The sequence below is a fragment of the Phalacrocorax carbo genome, chromosome Z (genome assembly GCF_963921805.1).
Source record: "Phalacrocorax carbo chromosome Z, bPhaCar2.1, whole genome shotgun sequence".
Classification (NCBI taxonomy): domain Eukaryota; kingdom Metazoa; phylum Chordata; class Aves; order Suliformes; family Phalacrocoracidae; genus Phalacrocorax; species Phalacrocorax carbo.
This window is the reverse complement of record NC_087548.1, coordinates 286,396-306,313: the sequence shown is the minus strand read 5'-3', so window position 1 is coordinate 306,313 and position 19,918 is coordinate 286,396. Positions and strand designations below refer to the sequence as shown.

At 42.7% G+C, this 19,918-nt stretch overlaps 1 protein-coding gene across 2 annotated transcripts; it reads left to right on the top strand.

The window, feature by feature from the left end:
- Positions 1-5,163: 5,163 nt before the first annotated feature.
- On the top strand, positions 5,164-12,503 carry SEC11C (SEC11 homolog C, signal peptidase complex subunit). 2 transcript variants are annotated; one of them, XM_064437762.1, is made up of 6 exons: positions 5,164-5,699; positions 7,250-7,325; positions 8,201-8,350; positions 10,495-10,614; positions 11,848-11,905; positions 12,313-12,503. In XM_064437762.1, exons 1-6 carry the CDS (start codon positions 5,165-5,167, stop codon positions 12,364-12,366), a joined length of 993 nt encoding a protein of 330 aa, XP_064293832.1. In that variant the 5' UTR covers position 5,164; the 3' UTR covers positions 12,367-12,503. The 2 variants fall into 2 exon arrangements, with proteins under 2 accessions (XP_064293832.1, XP_064293833.1); XM_064437763.1 differs by having other exon boundaries at positions 5,513-5,699; positions 7,216-7,325.
- The last annotated feature ends 7,415 nt before the right edge of the window (positions 12,504-19,918 follow it).

The window sequence follows — 19,918 nt, the reverse complement described above, 5'->3', positions numbered from 1 at the left end:
ACCTAATACTCCCTGCTGGCTGCTGCCAGAGAGCTGTTAGCATTCCTGTCTTTGAAAGAAGCATGATTTCATGAAGAAGGAGGCAACTGAGTCAGGATTACATTCCCAGCAAGCTGGCTATCCCAGCACATATTGTCAGCTCAGCTTTGTGGCTCAGAGAATGGTATAATGTTCAGAGATTGGTTTTTCTGAGAAACTGAAGAGAAGTAGGCGCTGGGTCTGTTGTGGAGTCCTCTGCAGCTTTGCTCAAGTGCAAAATGTGGGTGAAAACATGGAGTAACAAGCTCTGAAGACAGAGACACCTGGTCCTGTATAGTTCCTCTGACAAGAAACTATAGGTAATGGGAGGAAGTATTAGGATCATGATCCCGCTTATGGTAAAAGAAAATCAAACTGAGGCTGACCAAGAAGGTGAACAGTATTGTCTACAAGGTGCGCATGGGCCATGCTTCCAAAGTAATGGGTTCAAAGATGTGAATACCCAGGTTGCCTGTTGACGTTCATACTTCAGTCTCTTTTCTCTGAAATATATCCCTTCTCTGACACATCTTTTCCCTTTCAGTGCTATTGCTTGGCAGATATAGTAGAAGCTTCTTTCAGAACAAAGAAGGCTGCTTTCCCCTTACTTGCACTCAGATGCAACTACTCATATGGCTTAGTGCTCCAAGTATTAGAAGAATCCAGAAGAGAGCGTGGTATTGGTGTAAGTGGCATCCTGTTGCTTTTGGACAGCACTGTGTGCATTACTGGCTGCTCTAACAGCCTGTTGAGCAACAAGAATGGGAAGCAGAATAGTTCCAAATGTATTTGGAACAATAGAGTGCTCACTGAGGGAGTCAGTTATTGCATTTCTTCTGTGCTTTACTTTGAGTGGCTGCAAATGGACTTCTATGGCATTGCCTATTAACCTACATTTTTCAGCTCAGGTGCAAGGTGCTAGTTATTTGCCCAGGAACAATCTCTTTGAAAACAAAGAGCTGTAATTCAAATATTACATATACAGGTAGCACTAATGTCTGGATGTTTGCAAAGGTATGGCAAATCAGCCAGAATGTCAAGAGCTACATTTCTCTGTGTACTAAAAAATTAGCATAATTTTCTAGCTGAAGAGCTCCAAAAGATCTACTGTACAAATATTGAAGTCAAACATCCAGAGTATGGGAAGATTTCAAAATACATGTAACCTTTAATAATCTAAATCATCCAGATGGTAAAATAACAAAGCCACCAACCAAAGTGTGAATATTTCTTAGCATCTGTGGAAAAGGAAGAAAAGTATGCCCCTAATATGTTTCCCTTTACTCACCATGAACAATGTGTGAGTAAAAGTGTTTTCTGAGCTTCTGAACTCTAATAGCAAATTGACAGGCAAAGATACTATGGTCTCAGAATTAAATGTGGGTTTGTGCCTTGGACAAATGAATGCAGCAATTTTGTGAACAAAATCTAAGCAGCTTCAATCCTACCAGACCTCAACACAAAGTTGCATTCTTGCTTTCCTAAATTCTCCACACATTAGCTCTGCTTTCTCCCTCTGCCTGTTACAAAACTAGATTTTATCATCTGAACTTCCACTTTGAATTCTCTCCATCAGGAATGACTGCTTAGAAGAACTGGATAATAGAAAAGTGTCTAATATTTACCGTTGAATGTAAACATATTAAATGCAAAGTACAGTTTAAATCTATTCTACTTTAGTAGGAATTTGGGCATGGTACACAGTATTTTGGAACACAAGCTGGATTGATGTGGGTTTTTTTTTTATTAGGGCAAATATGATAGTCTGCATTAATATAATGAATTATTTTAATAACTGAAGTGAAATATACATCTATAACCACACAGAATAACATAAAGATTTTGTTCCAATGGCAAAGTAAATCTAACAAATATTTAATTGTCAGATTGTTTATAATTGCCTGTGAGTTACTGGTCTAAACTCAGTTCTGCTACCCTAGTGAAAATCAGTGGTATATTAAATGAGGTTTTCAGATTAAATGAGAATCTGACCTTTTTTTGCTTGAAAGGCACAATTTTCTGGGAAAGAAATATAATTAGACAATGGGTAGCTTATGTGTTATATATTTAAATTAGTAGTTTTGTGATCATCATTTCCCAGTTGTATAAATATCATACACGTGGGAAATGCATTTGCGGGAGCAGTCAGCCATTGAAAAGCAGGATTTAGCTAGCACTGAAAAGGTTTACAGGCTCATAAATAGGCATTGGTTCTAAATCTAACCATCTAACGCATCTGACAGCAATACAGAAGCAATTGTTTATTCATCATGAAGAGACTCTTTTGAAACAGAAAAACATGTGAGACACCCTGAGTTCTTTTAAGAGCATCAGCAATTAACTACTCTTAGAGGAGCAAATGAAAAACCAGAGACCTGACTGACTAACCTCTTACAATAACAACTCTTGGATTTGTGTCATGGGCACAAGGTAACCAACAGATAATTGGACTTTCCCTAAAGCTTCACTGAACTATTACCTTTATTGTTCCTTTACTCCGTCTTATATGGACACCTTTGTAAACTCTGCAAAAGGATTCAATACGTCATAGAAGAAGCATGATAAATATGCGGCTCCAGGTTTTGTGGATAACAGTCACCCACAAGAGACTGTGATTTGTTTGCCTCCCTTACATTGATTTTGCTTCCTGAACATTTTATCCCAGTGACCATTTTTAATCTTTGTCATTTAAGAAAAAAAAAAACCACTGCCAAGCATATTTGTACACAAAGGAGAAAACATTTTTTTTTTAATCTCTCTAAGTAGCATGGTATGAAAAACTTACTTCAAGGGAATTGCAGAAAACCTTTTGCAGGGCAAGAATCTTTCAAACATTTCAGCGGGCAGATTCCACTCTTAAAGAATAGATACCTTTGTTCCACAACTATTTAATTAAAATCTTAATTGCACAAAGAAAATCCAGAAATCTTCCAGCCACCTTTGAGTTTGCTCTTGTGCATTTTCCTTCTCCATGTCTGTCTTAGTAATTGCTCCTAAATACTATCTCTGCTCAAAGAGGGATATTGACAAATTGTATCACGTATTTTGTTGTGGCTCCAAGGATGTGTATCAGCCATGTTCTGTGGTAATGCTGAAGTTCCTAGCTTTAAAGGACAGCTGTGTGACTCAGGCTGAACAGACAAGGCAGCCACATGTAACGCTATCTATGGAACCATCAGAACAAGCGTGGCTGCCACATACTGCTGAGGCTTGGACAGATGGAGGTCATCTGGGTCTTTTGACATACAAGTGTAGGGTGCAGCTCCTATGATGCACTTTTTCCAGCACTGCTGCTGAGGGTTCCTGGTGAAGACAGCTGTCCCCATGACCCACAGCCAGGGCCTTGTCCAGGCAGGTTTTGAGTATCTCCAAGGTGACGCCACAAACTCTCTGAGCAGCCTGTTCCAGTGTTTGGCCACCCTCACAGTAAAAAAGGTTTTTCTTATGTTTAAACAGAATTTCCTGTGTTTCAGTTTGTGCCCATTGGCTCCCATCCTGTCAGTGGGTACTAGCAAGAAGAGTCTGGCTCTTTGTCTACTCCATCCTATCAGGTATTTATATACATTGGTAAGATCCTGATGCAGCCTTTGCTTCTCAAGGATGAACAGCCTCAGCTCTCTCAGCCTCTCCTCTTACATCAGAATTCCTCACACAACCCTTAGTGGGTGCTGGGGGATATGATTAACACAGAAAATCAACTTCAATATTATTTTGTTTTGTGAATATTTAAAGGGTATCAGAGAAAACTAACCTGAAATAACTTAGAAGAACTCCTGTGTAGTAAGTAAAGGAATACTGGTGTCACTGAAAGGATAATCAGGTGAGAAGATCAAGTATCTTGTCAAGATAGTGCCTAGCTAGTATCCTTGGAGCTTTCTTTCTGGTATCCATTTGCCATTTCTGTCCATTCATGAGACCATTACATGTTCCTCTGTGATCTAATGCCAGTTCCGCTGCTATTAGCCACTCTTCTCCAACTGTTTGCTAACAGAAAGTCTTGAGCAACTTCTGGCAAACTGTGGAAATACCTTTCCAATGCTCCTTCAGGCAAATGATTTGCTTTCATTTATCTTAGTAGTATTTCCCTGTGCTCTTTGTTCTCCTGTTGCTATTCCCTGTCTTCAGGAGCTAATCCTGAACTTGGTGAAAGCTACAATTAGTTTGGTTCATTTCATTCCCAGGAAATCAACAAGCTCTGGGCAATGTACCTGTTTGGCTGGTTGTTGCGTCAGCTTTATGCAACCATTCAAATGCAGAATGGGACATGTCTAGAGATCATCTGGTCAGCCCTTCTGCATGGGAAGATAACTTCCAGCAGATGTTGGTCTGTTTGTGGAACCATGCAAAGAACTGAATTTGGGAGAAAATGCAGTTTAAAAATCCTCCCCTCTTCATGATCGTCATCTTTTTTATCTGGAAGTATTTTTACATGGATCAGTTGAAAATCCAGTTCAGCGCACAGTCATACAGTTTTAAAAGCAAAGCCGCAGCAGTGCTACAGGGACAAGTGTCCTAGTGATGGGCAAAACTCCCTTCATCCGGCATTCCTGCTGAAACCACCCCCAAATCCACAGAACCGCCCCCAAACCAAACGCATCTCCCTCACCACTCTCTGTGAGGTCACATTTTTTATAAACACCGTTTCCTGCACGATGGACAAAGGGAAGGCTTGGCGATAGCTGTATGTGTGAAGTGTTCCTGTCCCACCGGGGCACCTGAGCACTGCCAGCGATCTCTGACTAGCACAAACGCCTTCCCGTTGGTAGCCGGGACTGCGGGAAGGACTGAGCTGCGGCCACACAAAAGTATAGGGTTTTTTCTAGGACTCTGTGGGTTTTCTCTTTTGCAAGGCCTGAGTAGTGAACCCTGCGCAAACACCGAGGTGAAAGTCAGCTGCCGAAATCGTCTGGCCTCGACCCCTCCCACCGCCAGCGAGGCAGGCCGCCGTCCCACGGCTCCCGTGCCCACCCCGACCGCAGGGCTGAGGGCGCCCACCGCACCCCGGCCCCGCCCGGCCCCGCCCGGCCCCGCCCGGCCCCGCCCGGCCCCGCCCGGCCCCGCCCCCTCGGGGCACGCCTGCCTTGGCCCCGCCCCCCCGAGCGCTCTTCTTCCCCCCCCCCCCGTCCTGTCCCGGCCCGGCCCGCCAATGAGCTGCGCACACGCAGAGGCGGCCCCAGAGAGAGTTCGCCGGCGGCCGCCTGATCCCAAAGACACGGCTCAGGAGGCCGGTGCTGCCGCTTTGCGGCTCCACAGACGAGTCTGGCTCAATTCCGCCGTATCCGGGGGCCTCAGCGCCCGACCAAGAGATCCCTCAGACAGCAAGTTGGTCGGGCACCTCCACGGGCAGGAGGCGAGGGGCCTCGCCGCCAGGACCCTTTGCTGCAGTGCATGCTGGGAGTTGTGGTTCTCCTCGCCGCTGAGGCTCGCCGAGCGTGAGAGGGACGAAAGGAGGAGGGAGACTACAACTCCCGGGGAGCAGCGGGGCTCTGGCGGGCCGGCAGTGGTGGCGGCTAGCGGTCAAGCGCTGGGGTTTCGGGGCGCGAGCGTGTTCCACCGCGCCCCCTTCTCAGGAGCCGCCCGGGAGGGCGTCGGGAGCTTCCCGCCGCCGGCTCGGTGCGGTCCTTCCCCGGGGTCCCGCCATGGATCCCTTCGGGGACCTGCGGCGCATGAACAAGCGGCAGGTAGCGGCCAGGGCTTGCCGGTGCCGGCCAGGCGAGGGGCCCCGGGGCGTGCGGGCCGAGGGCTGGGTCGGGACGCGGAGGCCGCTTGGAGATTCGGGGGCTTCGGAGTCGCCCGGGGCTGGGGCGGACCGGGGTCTGGGGCCGTGCGGCCCGCCGCCCACGGTGCGCTGGGGCCGGCCGGGCTCCGGAGAGAGCGGGGCTTGTCGGCCGTGCTGTGGGCGGGGGGCCCGTCCCACCACCGGCCGGGCTGTGACCCTCGAGGGGGGTTTGTGCCCGGCCGCCCGCTCGGCCTGTCCTGTCCCGGATCACGAGCCGTTCGGCGGCGGTCGGGGAGGGCCGGGGCGCCGGGCTGGTGGGGCGGGGGCTGCGGCCGCCGGCCGGGCCTGCAGGTCTTGGGTTGAGAGCAGAGGAGACGCGGTTTTACATTCCTGTGGGTGATCGGCTTCGTTCTGGAGGTACGCCACGAGGAAGGGAATGGGTGGTTTTGAGCTCTTTAGTTCAAAATGGGTAGCTTCATTTTATCTTTACAATGTGATTATGCAAATAACCGGTTGGAAAGGAGAATGTAACACTGGTGACAAACCTTCTGATTTCCAGGTTGTGAAAGCTCTCTTGTTGGGTTTTTAAAAATATCTATTAATAATTTACAAAAAAAGAAAAAAAAAACCACAAACCAAGAACAACAACTTCAGAACAGATTTTGAAGCTTGACCAACGCTAAGTTAAGCGGGTCATATACCTGAAAATTCCAGCATGTATATTTTCAAACTAGAATGGTAGTCTGGAAATTTCTAGCTCTGTATTTTGCTTAAGTGAGCCACATGATAAATGGAGATGAGCAGGGTTGTTTTGCACCAAACTATCTTCATATGTTGCCAAGGGGAAAAAAAAAGGAGGTAGTGTGAAAAAAACGTATCCACTGCTGTAATGGCTGGAGAAGCAGTAGAATTTTGGGGCAGAAAGTTAGTCATATCAATAAAAGATTTTCCACGTAAGAAATTTGTGCCTGACAATAGCAGGGAATGATCCTTTGTCAGCTCTCTTCTACTCCCACAGCTCCTCTTTTTAAATAAAAATAACTGTTTGAAGTACAGAGTCTGCTATTACTGATCTTACAGTATTTCTTATGTGTGTTTTGAATACTTAGGAGCTCAGGTAGGAGTCAGGGATGTGTGATCAAAGTAGATCTGATCATTTGCCGTATCGCTTCCTATATTTTAGAAGTCTCTGCTAGTGAGTTCACTGGCTTCTAGCACTAACAAATGGGACATTGCACAGGCATAACTGCCAAGACTGAGGCACACACGGATTAAAACTTTATGCTGCAGTGTGGTTTGTATGGTTGGATTGCTGATAACAGCAATCTGTTCCATGAGGCTTCTGCTGGAATATGACTTTAGCTTAGAAGTCCACTTGCCTGGATTGTGATTCAGTGTTGTGTATGGGTTGAAATTCTATGTTGTGCTTCTAAATACAACACAGTGACTTTTAAAAACAATTTTCTTGTTTCATATAGCTGTATTACCAAGTCTTAAATTTTGCTATGATAGTGTCTTCTGCCCTTATGATATGGAAAGGGCTGATCGTCATTACTGGAAGTGAAAGCCCTATTGTTGTGGTGCTCAGGTAAGTTGCTGTAAAGGCCTTTTTGTTAAAGTCCAAATATTGTTTTGTCCTTTGTGTCCTCCCCTTCCCCTTTGGATGGATTTGGAGTTTGAAATCTCACCTACTTAAAGAAGTACTCAAACATTTGTTTTCTTCTAATTCTGTTTTTGGACACTTAGCAAAGGCTGCTTTTGTAATTGCAGTCTAGTTTTCATTGAAGTTTGTGGAAACAGTAGATAATGTGGGGCATATAAAGAGCTAGTCCTGCAGGCCTCTGAGTGCTGATCAGATATGTGAAGTCAAACACGTGTTCGTGGAAGATTCAGCCTTACAGAACTCGAATGTGTGTCAGCAAGGAATGTATGCAGTAAACAACAGTATTTTAATGGGAACCGTTATTGGTTATGGGATCTGGAATCCTACCTTAAAGGTTGTTACAGAAAGATACTGTGGCTGGCTTTGAAAAAAAGGCATGGATTTTCTGATCATTAATAGTAATCACTGGTGTAAGCATAACTCTTGCTCATGTTAATTGAACTCTTTCTACGTATAGAAGTACTTCCTGATGTACTGTGAAATATTTTTTGGCTTTTCACTGATGGATTGGTTTTCTTAGCCAAAGTGGCTTGTTTTGTTCCTTCTTTGTAGCTACAATACTGTTACTTTTCTATACAGCTTCTCTCGTTGAGGCAGTAAGAGTGTCTTTTATAGCCTGGCTCAGCTTGGGACTTAATGAGGTTTGGATTGTGTTAAATGTCTGTGTAGTGTTACTGAATGGGTAAAGCTACAGATTTCAGTTAAAATCATGAGTTCATCTGTAAGAATTAAATATTCTTTGTTTTCATGGTTGTTCTTTCCTTTACTGTGATGCTAATAAACTCTCTTTTTGTTTGTAGTGGCAGCATGGAACCAGCTTTTCACAGGGGAGACCTGTTGTTCTTAACGAATTTCCATGATGACCCAATCAGAGCTGGTGAAATAGTTGTTTTTAAAGTTGAAGGCAGAGACATTCCAATAGTTCACAGAGTAATCAAAATACATGAAAAGTAATGCAACTTGACATTTTCCGTGTTTCTAAATATAGTTTCCTTCACTGTGACTTTCACTTACATTTTAATTTGGTAGTATTTTATGAAAAAAGGCAAGTGAGGATAGGCTGTAAGATAAAACTCATCTCTAGGATGTGATCTGCTTTTGTCGCCAGTTCTGTGGCACGCTTCTTGAGACCCTGACTCCTGTACCTCAGCAAAGTTGCTCAGGTTCGAAGTAGGTAAACCAGTGCCGAAGAAGAGTCCTGTAACACAAGCTATACACATTATTTTTGCCAGTGGTAGCAGAGTCCACTTCTATACTGACGGTTGTAAAATTGGGATTTTGGTTATGAGAAAGCAAATCTGATAAAAGCAAATATTTGAAAGAAGGTGAAGATTCAGAATCAGAACTATAGGTGAAGTCTGACAAGTATGTGATCTTTGCTAACTGAAGTTTTCCAGAAAGAAGATTTGACTCTGAATGAAAGAAAAGATTTTTATCCTTTTTGTGTCTGTCAGTATCAATGCCAACAAAAATTCATGCTGAAAAGCAACCGGCAGATTACTTGGTTTTAGCATTATTGCATATACCTGGTATGATAAACAGTTCCTTCTCAAACAGAGAGGCAGTTCTGTTTCTAATTCTGCATAGTGAAAAGCTAACCCGAAGGTGGCAAGCATTGACATATTTGCTGGCCGTGAACTGAAGGTGTTTGTCTTTTGAGTAATATCTGTTCTTCAATGCATTTTTGAAAGAAATATGTATATCCAAGAATTACCTCTTTTTTTTCTAATACCTAGCTTGTCTTCATAAAAACTCCTTGTTTCTTGATATCATTACTTGCAATCAGCAGCTTCTTAAGCAAAATTGTTTTGAAGACTGTAAACTTCACTTTATTTAAATGGGAGTATTGGATCAAATTCTTGTATGTACTATCTGCACACATGCCTAATGCTTGAAAGGGAGTGAAGCATGGCAGGTTTTCTAACAGCAGTGGTTAAATTATGTTCACAATGTAGTGTAAGATACTTTGTCCATTTGAAACAGTAGGTAAAGCATATGATTTGGGTGTGATCAGGGTTTTAAACCTCTGTTCCTGTAAAAAGGAGTGAGCTTCCTTAATGCCAGGAGAGGTCAGGGCATTAGCTCTGCATCTGAGGGAGCAGCCTGGCTCTCTAGGCTCTGCAGGCATTCATCCATCAGAGGAAGCGTGCCACCTACTTCAGATTTCTCCATGCAATCCCCTGAAAAGCCCACATAATGTTTTGTCTACATGATGTTATCTAAGGACTGGTTAGTGTGGGTTTTTTTATTTGCCACATTAATAAATATCAAACATGAGGTTTTGCCTGGAACTCAATGTATTGTTTAACAATTAGTGACCTAAAACTGTATTGCAGTGTTAGTGACAAAATACCTTATTTGATGCAGATTTGCAGTTACTTTAGAGGCTCTTCAATATTTATTTTCATCAGAAGAAGGGCAAAACTTTATTTTGACATAAATATGATTAAGAGTTAAACAGGTGTATAGAACTTAGAAGAAAATTGCCTAAGGCATTGTATTATTATACTGATTTCTTTCCTAAGTGAAGATTTTTGGGGTCTACCTCATCTGAAATTTGTGATTCTAATTAAGTTAAATTAATTCTCTAATGTGTGATGACGTCACAGAATCTTATTCCACAACTTGTTTAAAAAAAAAACAAAACCACAAAAAGGAAAACTAAACCTAAACCCACCCACCCCCCAAAAAACCTCTTAGTAGGGTATTATTCAGTATTCAGAGTTAAATTTCTGATCTGTTGAAAATGCAGAAGTTTGGAGTCTTTTTTTTTTCCCAGATGGGCACATACTCCTTTTCTTGAGGAAGTGTCTGGATGGAGAATATCCCTTTTGTGTCCATTGTGTAATTGCTTACATCAGATAAAACACTCCTAGATTGTTAAACACTTCATGTTAAAATTGATTGACTCTCTTGGTAAAACCTGTAATGTTAACGATTTAATGGTGTTTGTTAAATAAGCAGGACAGGCAGGACTGAAAGTAAACATTGTTATCTAATCTTGCAGCACTTTTAATCTTCATTCTGCTTTGTAGATGTTAATTGAGATTTTTAAACTAAGTGCTATTTAGTTTATCACCTCATTGCCTTCTAGAGAAAATGGGAACATCAAATTTCTGACTAAAGGCGATAATAATGAAGTTGATGATAGAGGCTTGTACAAAGAAGGTCAGAACTGGTTAGAGAAGAAAGATGTTGTTGGAAGAGCAAGAGGGTAAGTAATGCAATATGTCTACTCTTTGTGACTAAACCAGAAAATTCAGAATTTACATCAGTTCTGTTGTTATATATGGTATTTTAAAATTTCTTAAATAAAATAGTAATTAAAAAAATGTGCTTCACCTGGAAAAGTTTCTTTCTGTAGTCCTCTCACTGATGTGGAGAGTGGAAATAATTTTTTGAAAAAATGGCACATCTCACAAATAATTCACCAGTAGATACAAAATTAACCAACTAATCCTTGTAACTGCTAGAAATTACTAGGAAAATATTTCCACATTCCACAGGAATTTTGTGCAAGGTTTGAGCATTAACTTTGGCCCTTCCCCAGTTGAGAGGTGATCTCTCGGATAAAAATTTATTCAAGTTACTTGATAAAAATCTAAGGGGAAAAAAAATTATTTCGCATTCAGATATGCCTTAGTGGCAAGCATAAATTATTGTTTCACACTGTTCTTATTTGGAAAGCTTTTGCTTAGAGCCTGTGGCAAAGTATTGTTTGGCTATGAGAGTCTTAGTGGTGCCATGAGAAGCTTGATGTGAGTTCTGCTGTATCCAGTAGTCTAAGATTAATGTCATAGGCCAAACCCAGTGGAAAATAGAACTTTTGTATCACGTTATATACTTGTGTATTTTCTTGCCTAGTTTAAGAGTTTCATTAAGTTGTCATAAATATAGGGTTAACTTGTGTAACGTAGAAAATACTTTTCTGCAAGAATACTTATTTGCTTGATTATTTTTTTTAGATTCTGTCCCTGCCTTCAAGTTAAATAAAAAGAAACAGAACAAGTGCCCCTCTAAACCTTTAATGCTGGTAGACTAGGTTAAATGCTAATTTTAAATATTTTCCGTATTAGTTTGAAACCCTTTCTGTGTTAGATTATGGGGCTTTTATAGCTGCAGAACAACAGGAGACCCTGAAAAGCTGATTCCCCTGTCTTGTAGGATGTTAGGCTTTTGTGGGTACCCCTCATTGCGATGATATTCACTTGTCATTTCTGAGATCCATGTGTATTTTTAATACTATGAATAATATGCAGCAAGATGAAGCATGGGAGGAGAGGGAAATCTGAGAGATCTTGCTCCCAAATTTTCATTAAGTACTTATTGTCTTTAAAGCTCTTGCTGTCAAATATCTGAATTTTTTTTCTCTGACTGAGTAACATTGAAACATGTCCATGTAATATTTGAAGGTTAGTTTTACATTAATCCGTTTTGTCAATTACAGATTTTTGCCTTATGTTGGTATGGTAACTATAATAATGAATGACTATCCAAAATTTAAGGTATGTATACAGACATTTTGCACACTTGAATTTAAAACTATAAAATAGTAAATAAAGGTAGTAAGAATCTTGCATATAAGAATGCGTGTTAATAAATTTGTTTCTGTGGTTTGTACCTAATGTCAAATGAGCTGTGTTTTCTTGCTTATCTTAGCTTGTCTGTTATCCAGTAAAACTTAGTATTTGTAATTATGAAGACATTTAATTTATGGGAATGTCATAAGTGTATACAGTTGTGATGCCTATTTTTAATTATAATGATCACATTACACTTCTGTAATTCTGTAGGTACACAAGTCTGTAATTGCGTACTCATCTAAAAAGTGTAATGTTGGAGGGAGCACACTTTGAACGATTTGTAATTTCTATGAAAAGAAAAGATAATCAGTCTTTATTTTCTTTTGCAGTATGCTCTTCTGGCAGTAATGGGAGCATATGTACTGCTGAAACGTGAATCCTAAAAAAAGTCACTTTTCCAAGAACAAAGTTAAATATACAGGGGGAAAAACCTAATATATTTCAGAAGTTTTCATTTCTGTATACAGTTACAAAACTGTGCAAGCTTTTGTCTAAATAAACTGTACAACTAGTGACTAAAGGTTTTGGCTGTTGTTTAATTATGTAATTGCATATTTAATCTCTTAAATAGATACTGCTTTCAGTTAGCCTTTTGCTTGTTTGGAAGACATCGACTGTCACATCACTCCTTGACATGCTGTGGTGTTTTTCCTAAGTGGTACTGCATCTGAACCCACTTTCTCCCTCCTGCTTGTTCTTTTTTTTTGCTTGATTATTTTTAATCTGTCAGTGCCCTCTCTTTTCACAACCATACAAATTGTTTTTATCAGTACTTGTAAGGACACAGCATATATGTTGGAACAGGTAGTGAGTTGTAGAAGTTTAGTCAGACTTATGCCTGAGGAAGGTTGTGTAGATATGGCTGACAAAAGTAGACAAGAAAGGGTCTTTCATTCTGATTAAGAACTGAGGAATGGATCTTGGAGCTTTTTCCCTGAATTTGAAGCTTGCTCCTTTGCGGTGCAGGGACAAAAAACTAATCGCCTGATTTTTAGGGACTGTGTATGTTTCTAGAATTCAGGCTATTAATGGTTTTACCTGTATGATCCTAGCTATAAAACAAACCTAACAAAAAGATTTTATGAGGCTTTATTAACATTTTTAAATTACTGAATGAATAGTGCAGAAGTGTACTTAAGTAATATTACCAATAAGGGTAATACGCAACTCATATTCCAGTTTTGAGAACATATTGTTATTTTCTATCATATGATACCTGACTTGTGTTAAACATAAAATTGATTTTTCACTTTAAAACTTACCTGATAACTGTCTTACATGAAATTCTGGATTTTTCTCTTCTTGGCTTCAAATGTCAATGTTCTACCTTCAACAAAGCAGAACTTGTTTTCCTCACTTGCTTTGTTTTTGCAGCTTTGATAAGGAACAGCATGATGCTTTTTTCCTATGGAGTTTTGTTTCTTCTGTACTCCCTTACCTCTACAAAAATATACTATTATACAATAATGGCACATCTGTTGTAACTGCTAGTGCTGAAAAGCAGACAACTGCTGAATTTTTTCCGAGTAATATTACTTCTTTTGTGTGCCACTAAACAGTTTTCATTACAAACTGTATTATAAACATGACTGACTTTGTGTCAAATTGTGTAGAAATAAAATAGAGTATAATAAATGGCATGTCAGAATAATTTAGGTATCCTTAATGCAGACTTCCCAGAAGTGTACCATCACAGTTAAGAAAAAATAAATTCATTTTGGAGACAGTGTATGTCCAGTAAGATTTTTTAATTATTATTATTATTATTATTCCTCTGCCGCTCCCCCCCCCCCCCCCCCCCCCCCGCAGTATTGCTGAAATCAGAATTTATTCCTTTCTACCTACCCTAAAGCAATCACAGTCAGTTCTAAGTTTGAGAGTGGGGTTTTTGGACATAAGACAAATGACAAATACAGCACATTATTTTGGGAATTTATTCTTGTGTTGAGGAAACATGGATTAATAAAATGACACAAGGATAACATCTAAATATGTGGGTTCATGCTCAGAAAAAAAAGGTTATATTTCTTGGGTATGATATCCTGTGTCTTAATTCTTCTTGATAAATCTTACCCTGCAGAATTGACTTGCACAATGGAGTAAAATAGGGTTGTCAGTGTTCCCATATCTGCTCTTTTAGTGACATGCTGGATGACAGCATCGGCCCAGTTTATCTTGCTGGTTTTAGCTGGATGCCTTGAGATCTGCTAATTACATCCACCAAAGTAACTTTGGTCAGGCGCGTACAATAACATGTTCAACCATATAGATAATCTGTTTTCTGTTTTGTGATAAGCAATAGCCTTTTTTTTTTTAAGCTAGTAGGACCAGGTGCTGTGATGATAAATCTTACACCAATATGAAAAGTTCCTGCCTGCATGGGAAGGCTATAAGATGGAGCTAGGCTCTTCTCAGTGTTGCCCAGTGACAAGAGACAAGCCCATCTGAACACTAAAAAAAAAAAATTTTTACTGTGCAGGTGGTTGAACACCAGAACAGGCTAAAACTATGGTAAAAACAGTAAAACATGGTACAGCTGTTCTTATGTAGGATAAAAGACTGCCCCCTGCAGACTTAGGAATCTCATAATTGTTTCTAAAAAAATTCTCATAGTATTTCAGTTGATCACTAGCAAGCTTACCTTTTCTATGAAGAACTATGTTAGTTTGCTAACTGGTGGCTACTTTGTTCAGGCCTGTTTTGTTGGGTGCCTCTGAGTGCTTAGAGATTGTTCATGACCAACTCTTGCTCTTGGTTCTGTTCTTGACTTTCATTCTTATAACTGTCTGAGCTACTTTAAGCCAACCATTTCTTTTTCTGATGATCTAGTTAGTGCTGCTTATTCATTTCTTTAGAAGTCAGGGAAGGAAGGAGTGCCAAAAGTTTTGCTCAGAATCTAAATTTCTGGTATAAACCCTTTCCTGCTGCTTGATAACAGTACAGAATCTTTTAGATCTTAGGCTTATAAGCAATAATAAATGAGCTTTGATGGTGAAATTGAAGGAGGAGAATGTTTTCTTTCTGCTGTGAGTAAATTGCACTGTAGGATGCTTGAATGCTTTAGTGTCTGCTAAATATTATTAGTGTTTGCAGTGGAGAGAATGCAGTTTGTCTGATATATTTTGTAACTGAATGTTACCAGCTTTTCCTGTTAGTCTTGCTGAGAACAAGTTTGAAGGCGATGTTGCATTTGTAGCTAAACTTATCTATCAGTTCTGATTGCTGAGATCAGATGATTCCTCTGCTGCAGACAACATGGTCACGTATCTCTTTTTGTGTAAGCTCTCATGTTCAGTGGAGACAATGCAACTTGTGAGCCCAGGAAGAAGTTAGTACTTCTCTGGCAGATTTGTGAGTTGAACAGGCTCAGCAAAGCACATGTAGGGGGAAAAAAACAGGAGCATGGTAGAGGCAAAGGAGGAGGAATGGCTTTAACCCTTGGGAACAGCAAGCTGTTAGATTTTCCCAACTATAACATGTAACTTCGTGTTTAAAATTTAAGAAGGATGTTGAGGTACTTGAATGTGTCCAGAGGAAGGCAATAAAGCTGTTGGCAGGGCTGGATGGCATGTCCTGTGAGGAGCAGCTGAGGACTCTGGGTTTGTCCAGTTTGGAGAAAAGGCGGCTGAGAGGCAGCCTCATCGCTCTCTGCTGCTTCCTGAGGAGGGGACGTGGGGAGGGTGGGGCTGAGCTCTTCTCCCTGGCACCCAGGGACAGGACGCCTGGGAATGGATCAAAGCTGAGCCAGGGGCGGCTCAGGCTGGACATGAGGAAGCATGTCACTACTGAGAGGGTGATCAAACCCTGGAACAGGTTTCCTGGAGAGGTGGTCGGTGCCCCAAGCCCGTCAGGGTTTAAGGGACATTTGGACAATGCCCTTAACAACATGCTCTCAACTTCTGGTCAGCCCTGAAGTGGTCAGGCATTTGGACTAGATGGTCATTGTAGGTGCCTTCAAGCTGAAATATTCTTCCAGCCCTTCTGTTCTATCCCTTTCATCTGTTTATCAGCTCTAAAATAATTTGCAGCAAGGGCACAAGTCAGCCCCAAATTAAATTTATGTATATTGCTGTTCGTTGTGCTTCAAGCAGAATTTTATGTACACTCTCCAGAGGTAAGGGACAAACTGTGCTTGTGCATATATTTTGGCAGGTTATAGATAGGGCTGACTAATAAAAAGAAGCAGGTTAACATCTTACATATTCGATTCATCAAGGTGCTTTCCCATTTCACCAATACAATTTATTTCTTTAACTGTCTGCTCTGCTTCTAGGCTGCAACTTCCCATTGAAGTCAGGGCAGGTCAAGGATATAATTGGTAGATCTACTGATATTAACTGGAGGCAAGAGTGCTCCACTGATCCTTGAAGCTGTGGTAACTGGTTCACCTCAGCTCACATGCTGCTTCAACATCAATACTCCCTGGGAAGAATGGCTAGTTTGGCTGTTGGTGTGAAATACTGTGCATTGTGTCACTGGAGAAAAGAAAAGAGCATTTTAAAGCAAATGCTTCCATCCTAGCAAGGTCTCTGGACGATAGTGGTTTTTTTGAGGAAGATCAAGATGCCACAGGCACAGGCAGTGTGTTTTTAACTGAGCAGTTGGGAGTAGGAGTAGCTTGACTTTGAAGCTGTTAGGTTTTTTCCTTCCTGGTTAGGTGCCTTTTCACAGCTTGGCTAAAAACTGCCCTTGTACACTCAGGGCTGTACAGGCGGCAGCATGTGCAGAAGGTGTCCTGGCCCTGGGCTGGGGCCATGAATGAGGGCTGGGTGTCAGCACAGACCATCAGGGCAATGGCAGGGGTTGGTCCCCATGGCCATGAGCACTGTTGTACTCGCGGGAAAGGGCTGCGTGGGAGATTGGCTTTGTTTGGTCTCCTCTGCTTGTTTCTTCTCGGCATCTCAGTGTTTGATGTTGGTGTCAAAAAGGCTGGGAGTGTGTGGGGCAGCCCCAGCACCGCTTGCTGGGTGCCCGTCTGTTCCTCTCAGCCCTTCTGGCAGGGCAGTACTGGAGGCATCCAAGTCCTGGCTGCTAGACATCCAGGTTGAGCTGCTGCCTGTCTTGGTAGAGAGAAAATATCTACATGAAGTAACTGGAGAGAGAACTCCAGTTTAAGCCTTGTTAGCAAGTAATTTCTTTCTATGTTTAATTAAGATAGTGAGCAACAGTGATGAAAAAGACATTTTCCTCTGCACGCATGGATTTTATCAGTGTTTCTTTGAACATCTTAGGGGCCAAAAGCAAACAAAACATAAGCCACCCACATGACAGAAATTCAGTGTTTCCCTGCTACACACCTTGGCTTAAATAAGTATGTTCTGTCTCTTCTGTCACCGTTTGTATATAGAACCAACTTTTGTATATAGAACCAACTCTGCTTCTCTGTCATTTGTGTGTGAATATGCTATCAGCAGAAACTATATATACACATGCTATATATAGTCTGTATCTATATGTAGGTATACGGAAATCTGATGCGGACGTTACCACCACCTGAATTTTGAAGCTGTTTGACATATGAATCTCTGTCTGGGTCCGAGTTCTACAAATAAAGCAGCTGTGCACAAAGTTTTGTTTCTTTTGCGATCACGTTAGTTTCTAGTGCTGATGACCATGTTTGCTAGAACTAAACTGAAAGGTATATGTGAAAAACCTGACTGCATGAAGGCCTGGGCATCGGGAAGCGGGGTGCTGGTGCGCCAGCCCTCTGCAAGCCCCATGGGCCACAGGTCTGCGTTTCCACTGCATGCTGGGGTGTAAGTGAGGAGGAGAAGATGGGGAGGCCACCTGGGCTTTGCTTGTTCTCTGGGATGGGCGTGCAGTGTGCCTGTGCCCCAGGGAAGCCTGAAGCCTTGGCTCACCCTCCCAGTCAGCTCAGTGCTCTAGCAGTTGCAGCACAGCCAAGGGCCGTGTTGGGCACCTGACCGTGGCCCAGGGTCTCAGAGCTGGCCGTGCTGCCTCCCTGCTTCTAAGGGACAGTGACCTTTCTGCCACTGCTTCACAGGGTGCTGTTTTCCTGCTTTGCTTCTTGTGACGGGAGTCTGGGGCCACCTGATAGCCTTACAGTTTGCTAATGCCTGTCCTTTCTGTCACCTGCATTTGTCCTGCTGTTTGTCTGTTCGCTATCTGGACTTGTCATGCAGGGTCCTCAGCTCTATTTTCTCCAACACATACGGTGTTTGTAAATCCAGGCATCAGCAGCTATATGTGGAAGAAAGTTGACATGTGGGAAACAAAACTCGTAGTTTTACATTTCCTCTGTGCTTATTTTCCATAGATTTAGTTGCAAACTAATGAATTGGCAGATGGGTCGCCTGCTGGTTGCTGCACTATCCCAGCCCCAGCTCATGTGGAAATCCTGCAGAAACAGCTCAGACTGTCCAGGGAGAATGACCCCTGCCCCCTTACCATGAACCCCATGTTTAACCTGCTCCCTGAACCCTTCCCTACACAGAGGGCTTTCGGCAGAAACCATGGCTTACCAGAGCTCTTCATGCCACTGCCTCGTGTTTCTAGATCGACACATGGCAAAATTTGAAGCCAATACAGAGTCTAGAATTGCCATCCCAGGTAAAAGGAGGCACAGTGCATGGCACTGGTCTGACCACTGTGAAATAAACCTATTTTATGACAGCGACTCTTCTGATCCACATGTGTGTCCAGGTCTGAGTGTCCTACCCCTGAGTACGGCCCAAAAGTCCATATTTCATAGTAGGGATGTAAGTGTGAAAAAATAGTCATGAAATGCAACTGGAATAACTGTATCTGATCTGGCCACTTGGGATGTGTCTGCTACACCTCTTTTCTCCAAATGCTGAAATGTAAAAAATACAGGTACTGTTCTCCACAGCAGTGATGTGCCAAATTGATTCCACTTGCCTCAGAGAGTGATCAATGCGAGCAAATAGTTCTGCACTGCGCTTGCCTTGCAAGCGAGTTAGTCACCCGAGCAGCAGCAGCTGAGTCAAGGTCACCCTTTGGGGTGCACGCAGCTGAAGCGGTGCCTGGCAGAGGGGCGGCTCCAGTCACCTGCTCCAGTCAGTGCTGCATTTCTATGGGCTTTGGGGCCACTGAATGGTGCTGGGTGTGGGCCACAGCCCAGATATGCAGCCCTGCCTGCGTCTCTGAGGATGGGTAGCCCTGGCTATCATTCACAGCAGGCTCCCAGGAGGGTGGCAGTGGTAGGAGCTACAGCCACCAGACCTGGAGTAGCTGTGAGTGATCCTCCTGTCCCACGTGAGGAGCAGCCCCTGCCACACTGCACCCCCACAAAAGCCTGACAGAGCCCACTTCCAATGAGCGCTCAAAACTGGAGGAAAAGAAAGGAAGAAAGTTTAAGTATCACACATAGCTGTGTCAATTCTCTTCCAACCTTTGTGGAAGCCAAGAGAGTTCATGCCCCTGGCCCAAGCCTGAAGCATGTGTCTGCTGGGCTGAGTGAGCCCAAGGCATGCTCTGTGCACCACGGCGCTGAAGACAGGGATATGAGCCGGCAATGTGCGCTCACAGCCCAGAAAGCCAACCGTCCCCTGGGCTGCATCCCCAGCAGCGTGGCCAGCAGGGCGAGGGAAGGGATTCTTCCCCTCTGCTATGCTCTGGTGAGACCCCACCCGGAGCACTATGTCCAGCTCTGGGGTCCTCAGTGCAAGAAAGACCTAGACCTGTTGGAGCGGGTCCAGAGGAGGCCACAAAAACAATTTAAGAACTGGAACACCCCTTTTATGGAGAAAGGCTGACAGACTGAAGATTGTTCAGCCTGGAGAAGAGACAGCTCCAGCAAAGCCTTCTTGTGGGCTTTCAGTATATAAAGCAGGCTTGTAAGGAAGGCAGGGAGAGACTTTTTGCCAAGGCCTGTAGTGACAGGACAAGGGGTGACGCTTTTAAACTGAAGGAGGATAGGTTTAGATTGGACATAAGGAAGATAGGTTTTACGAT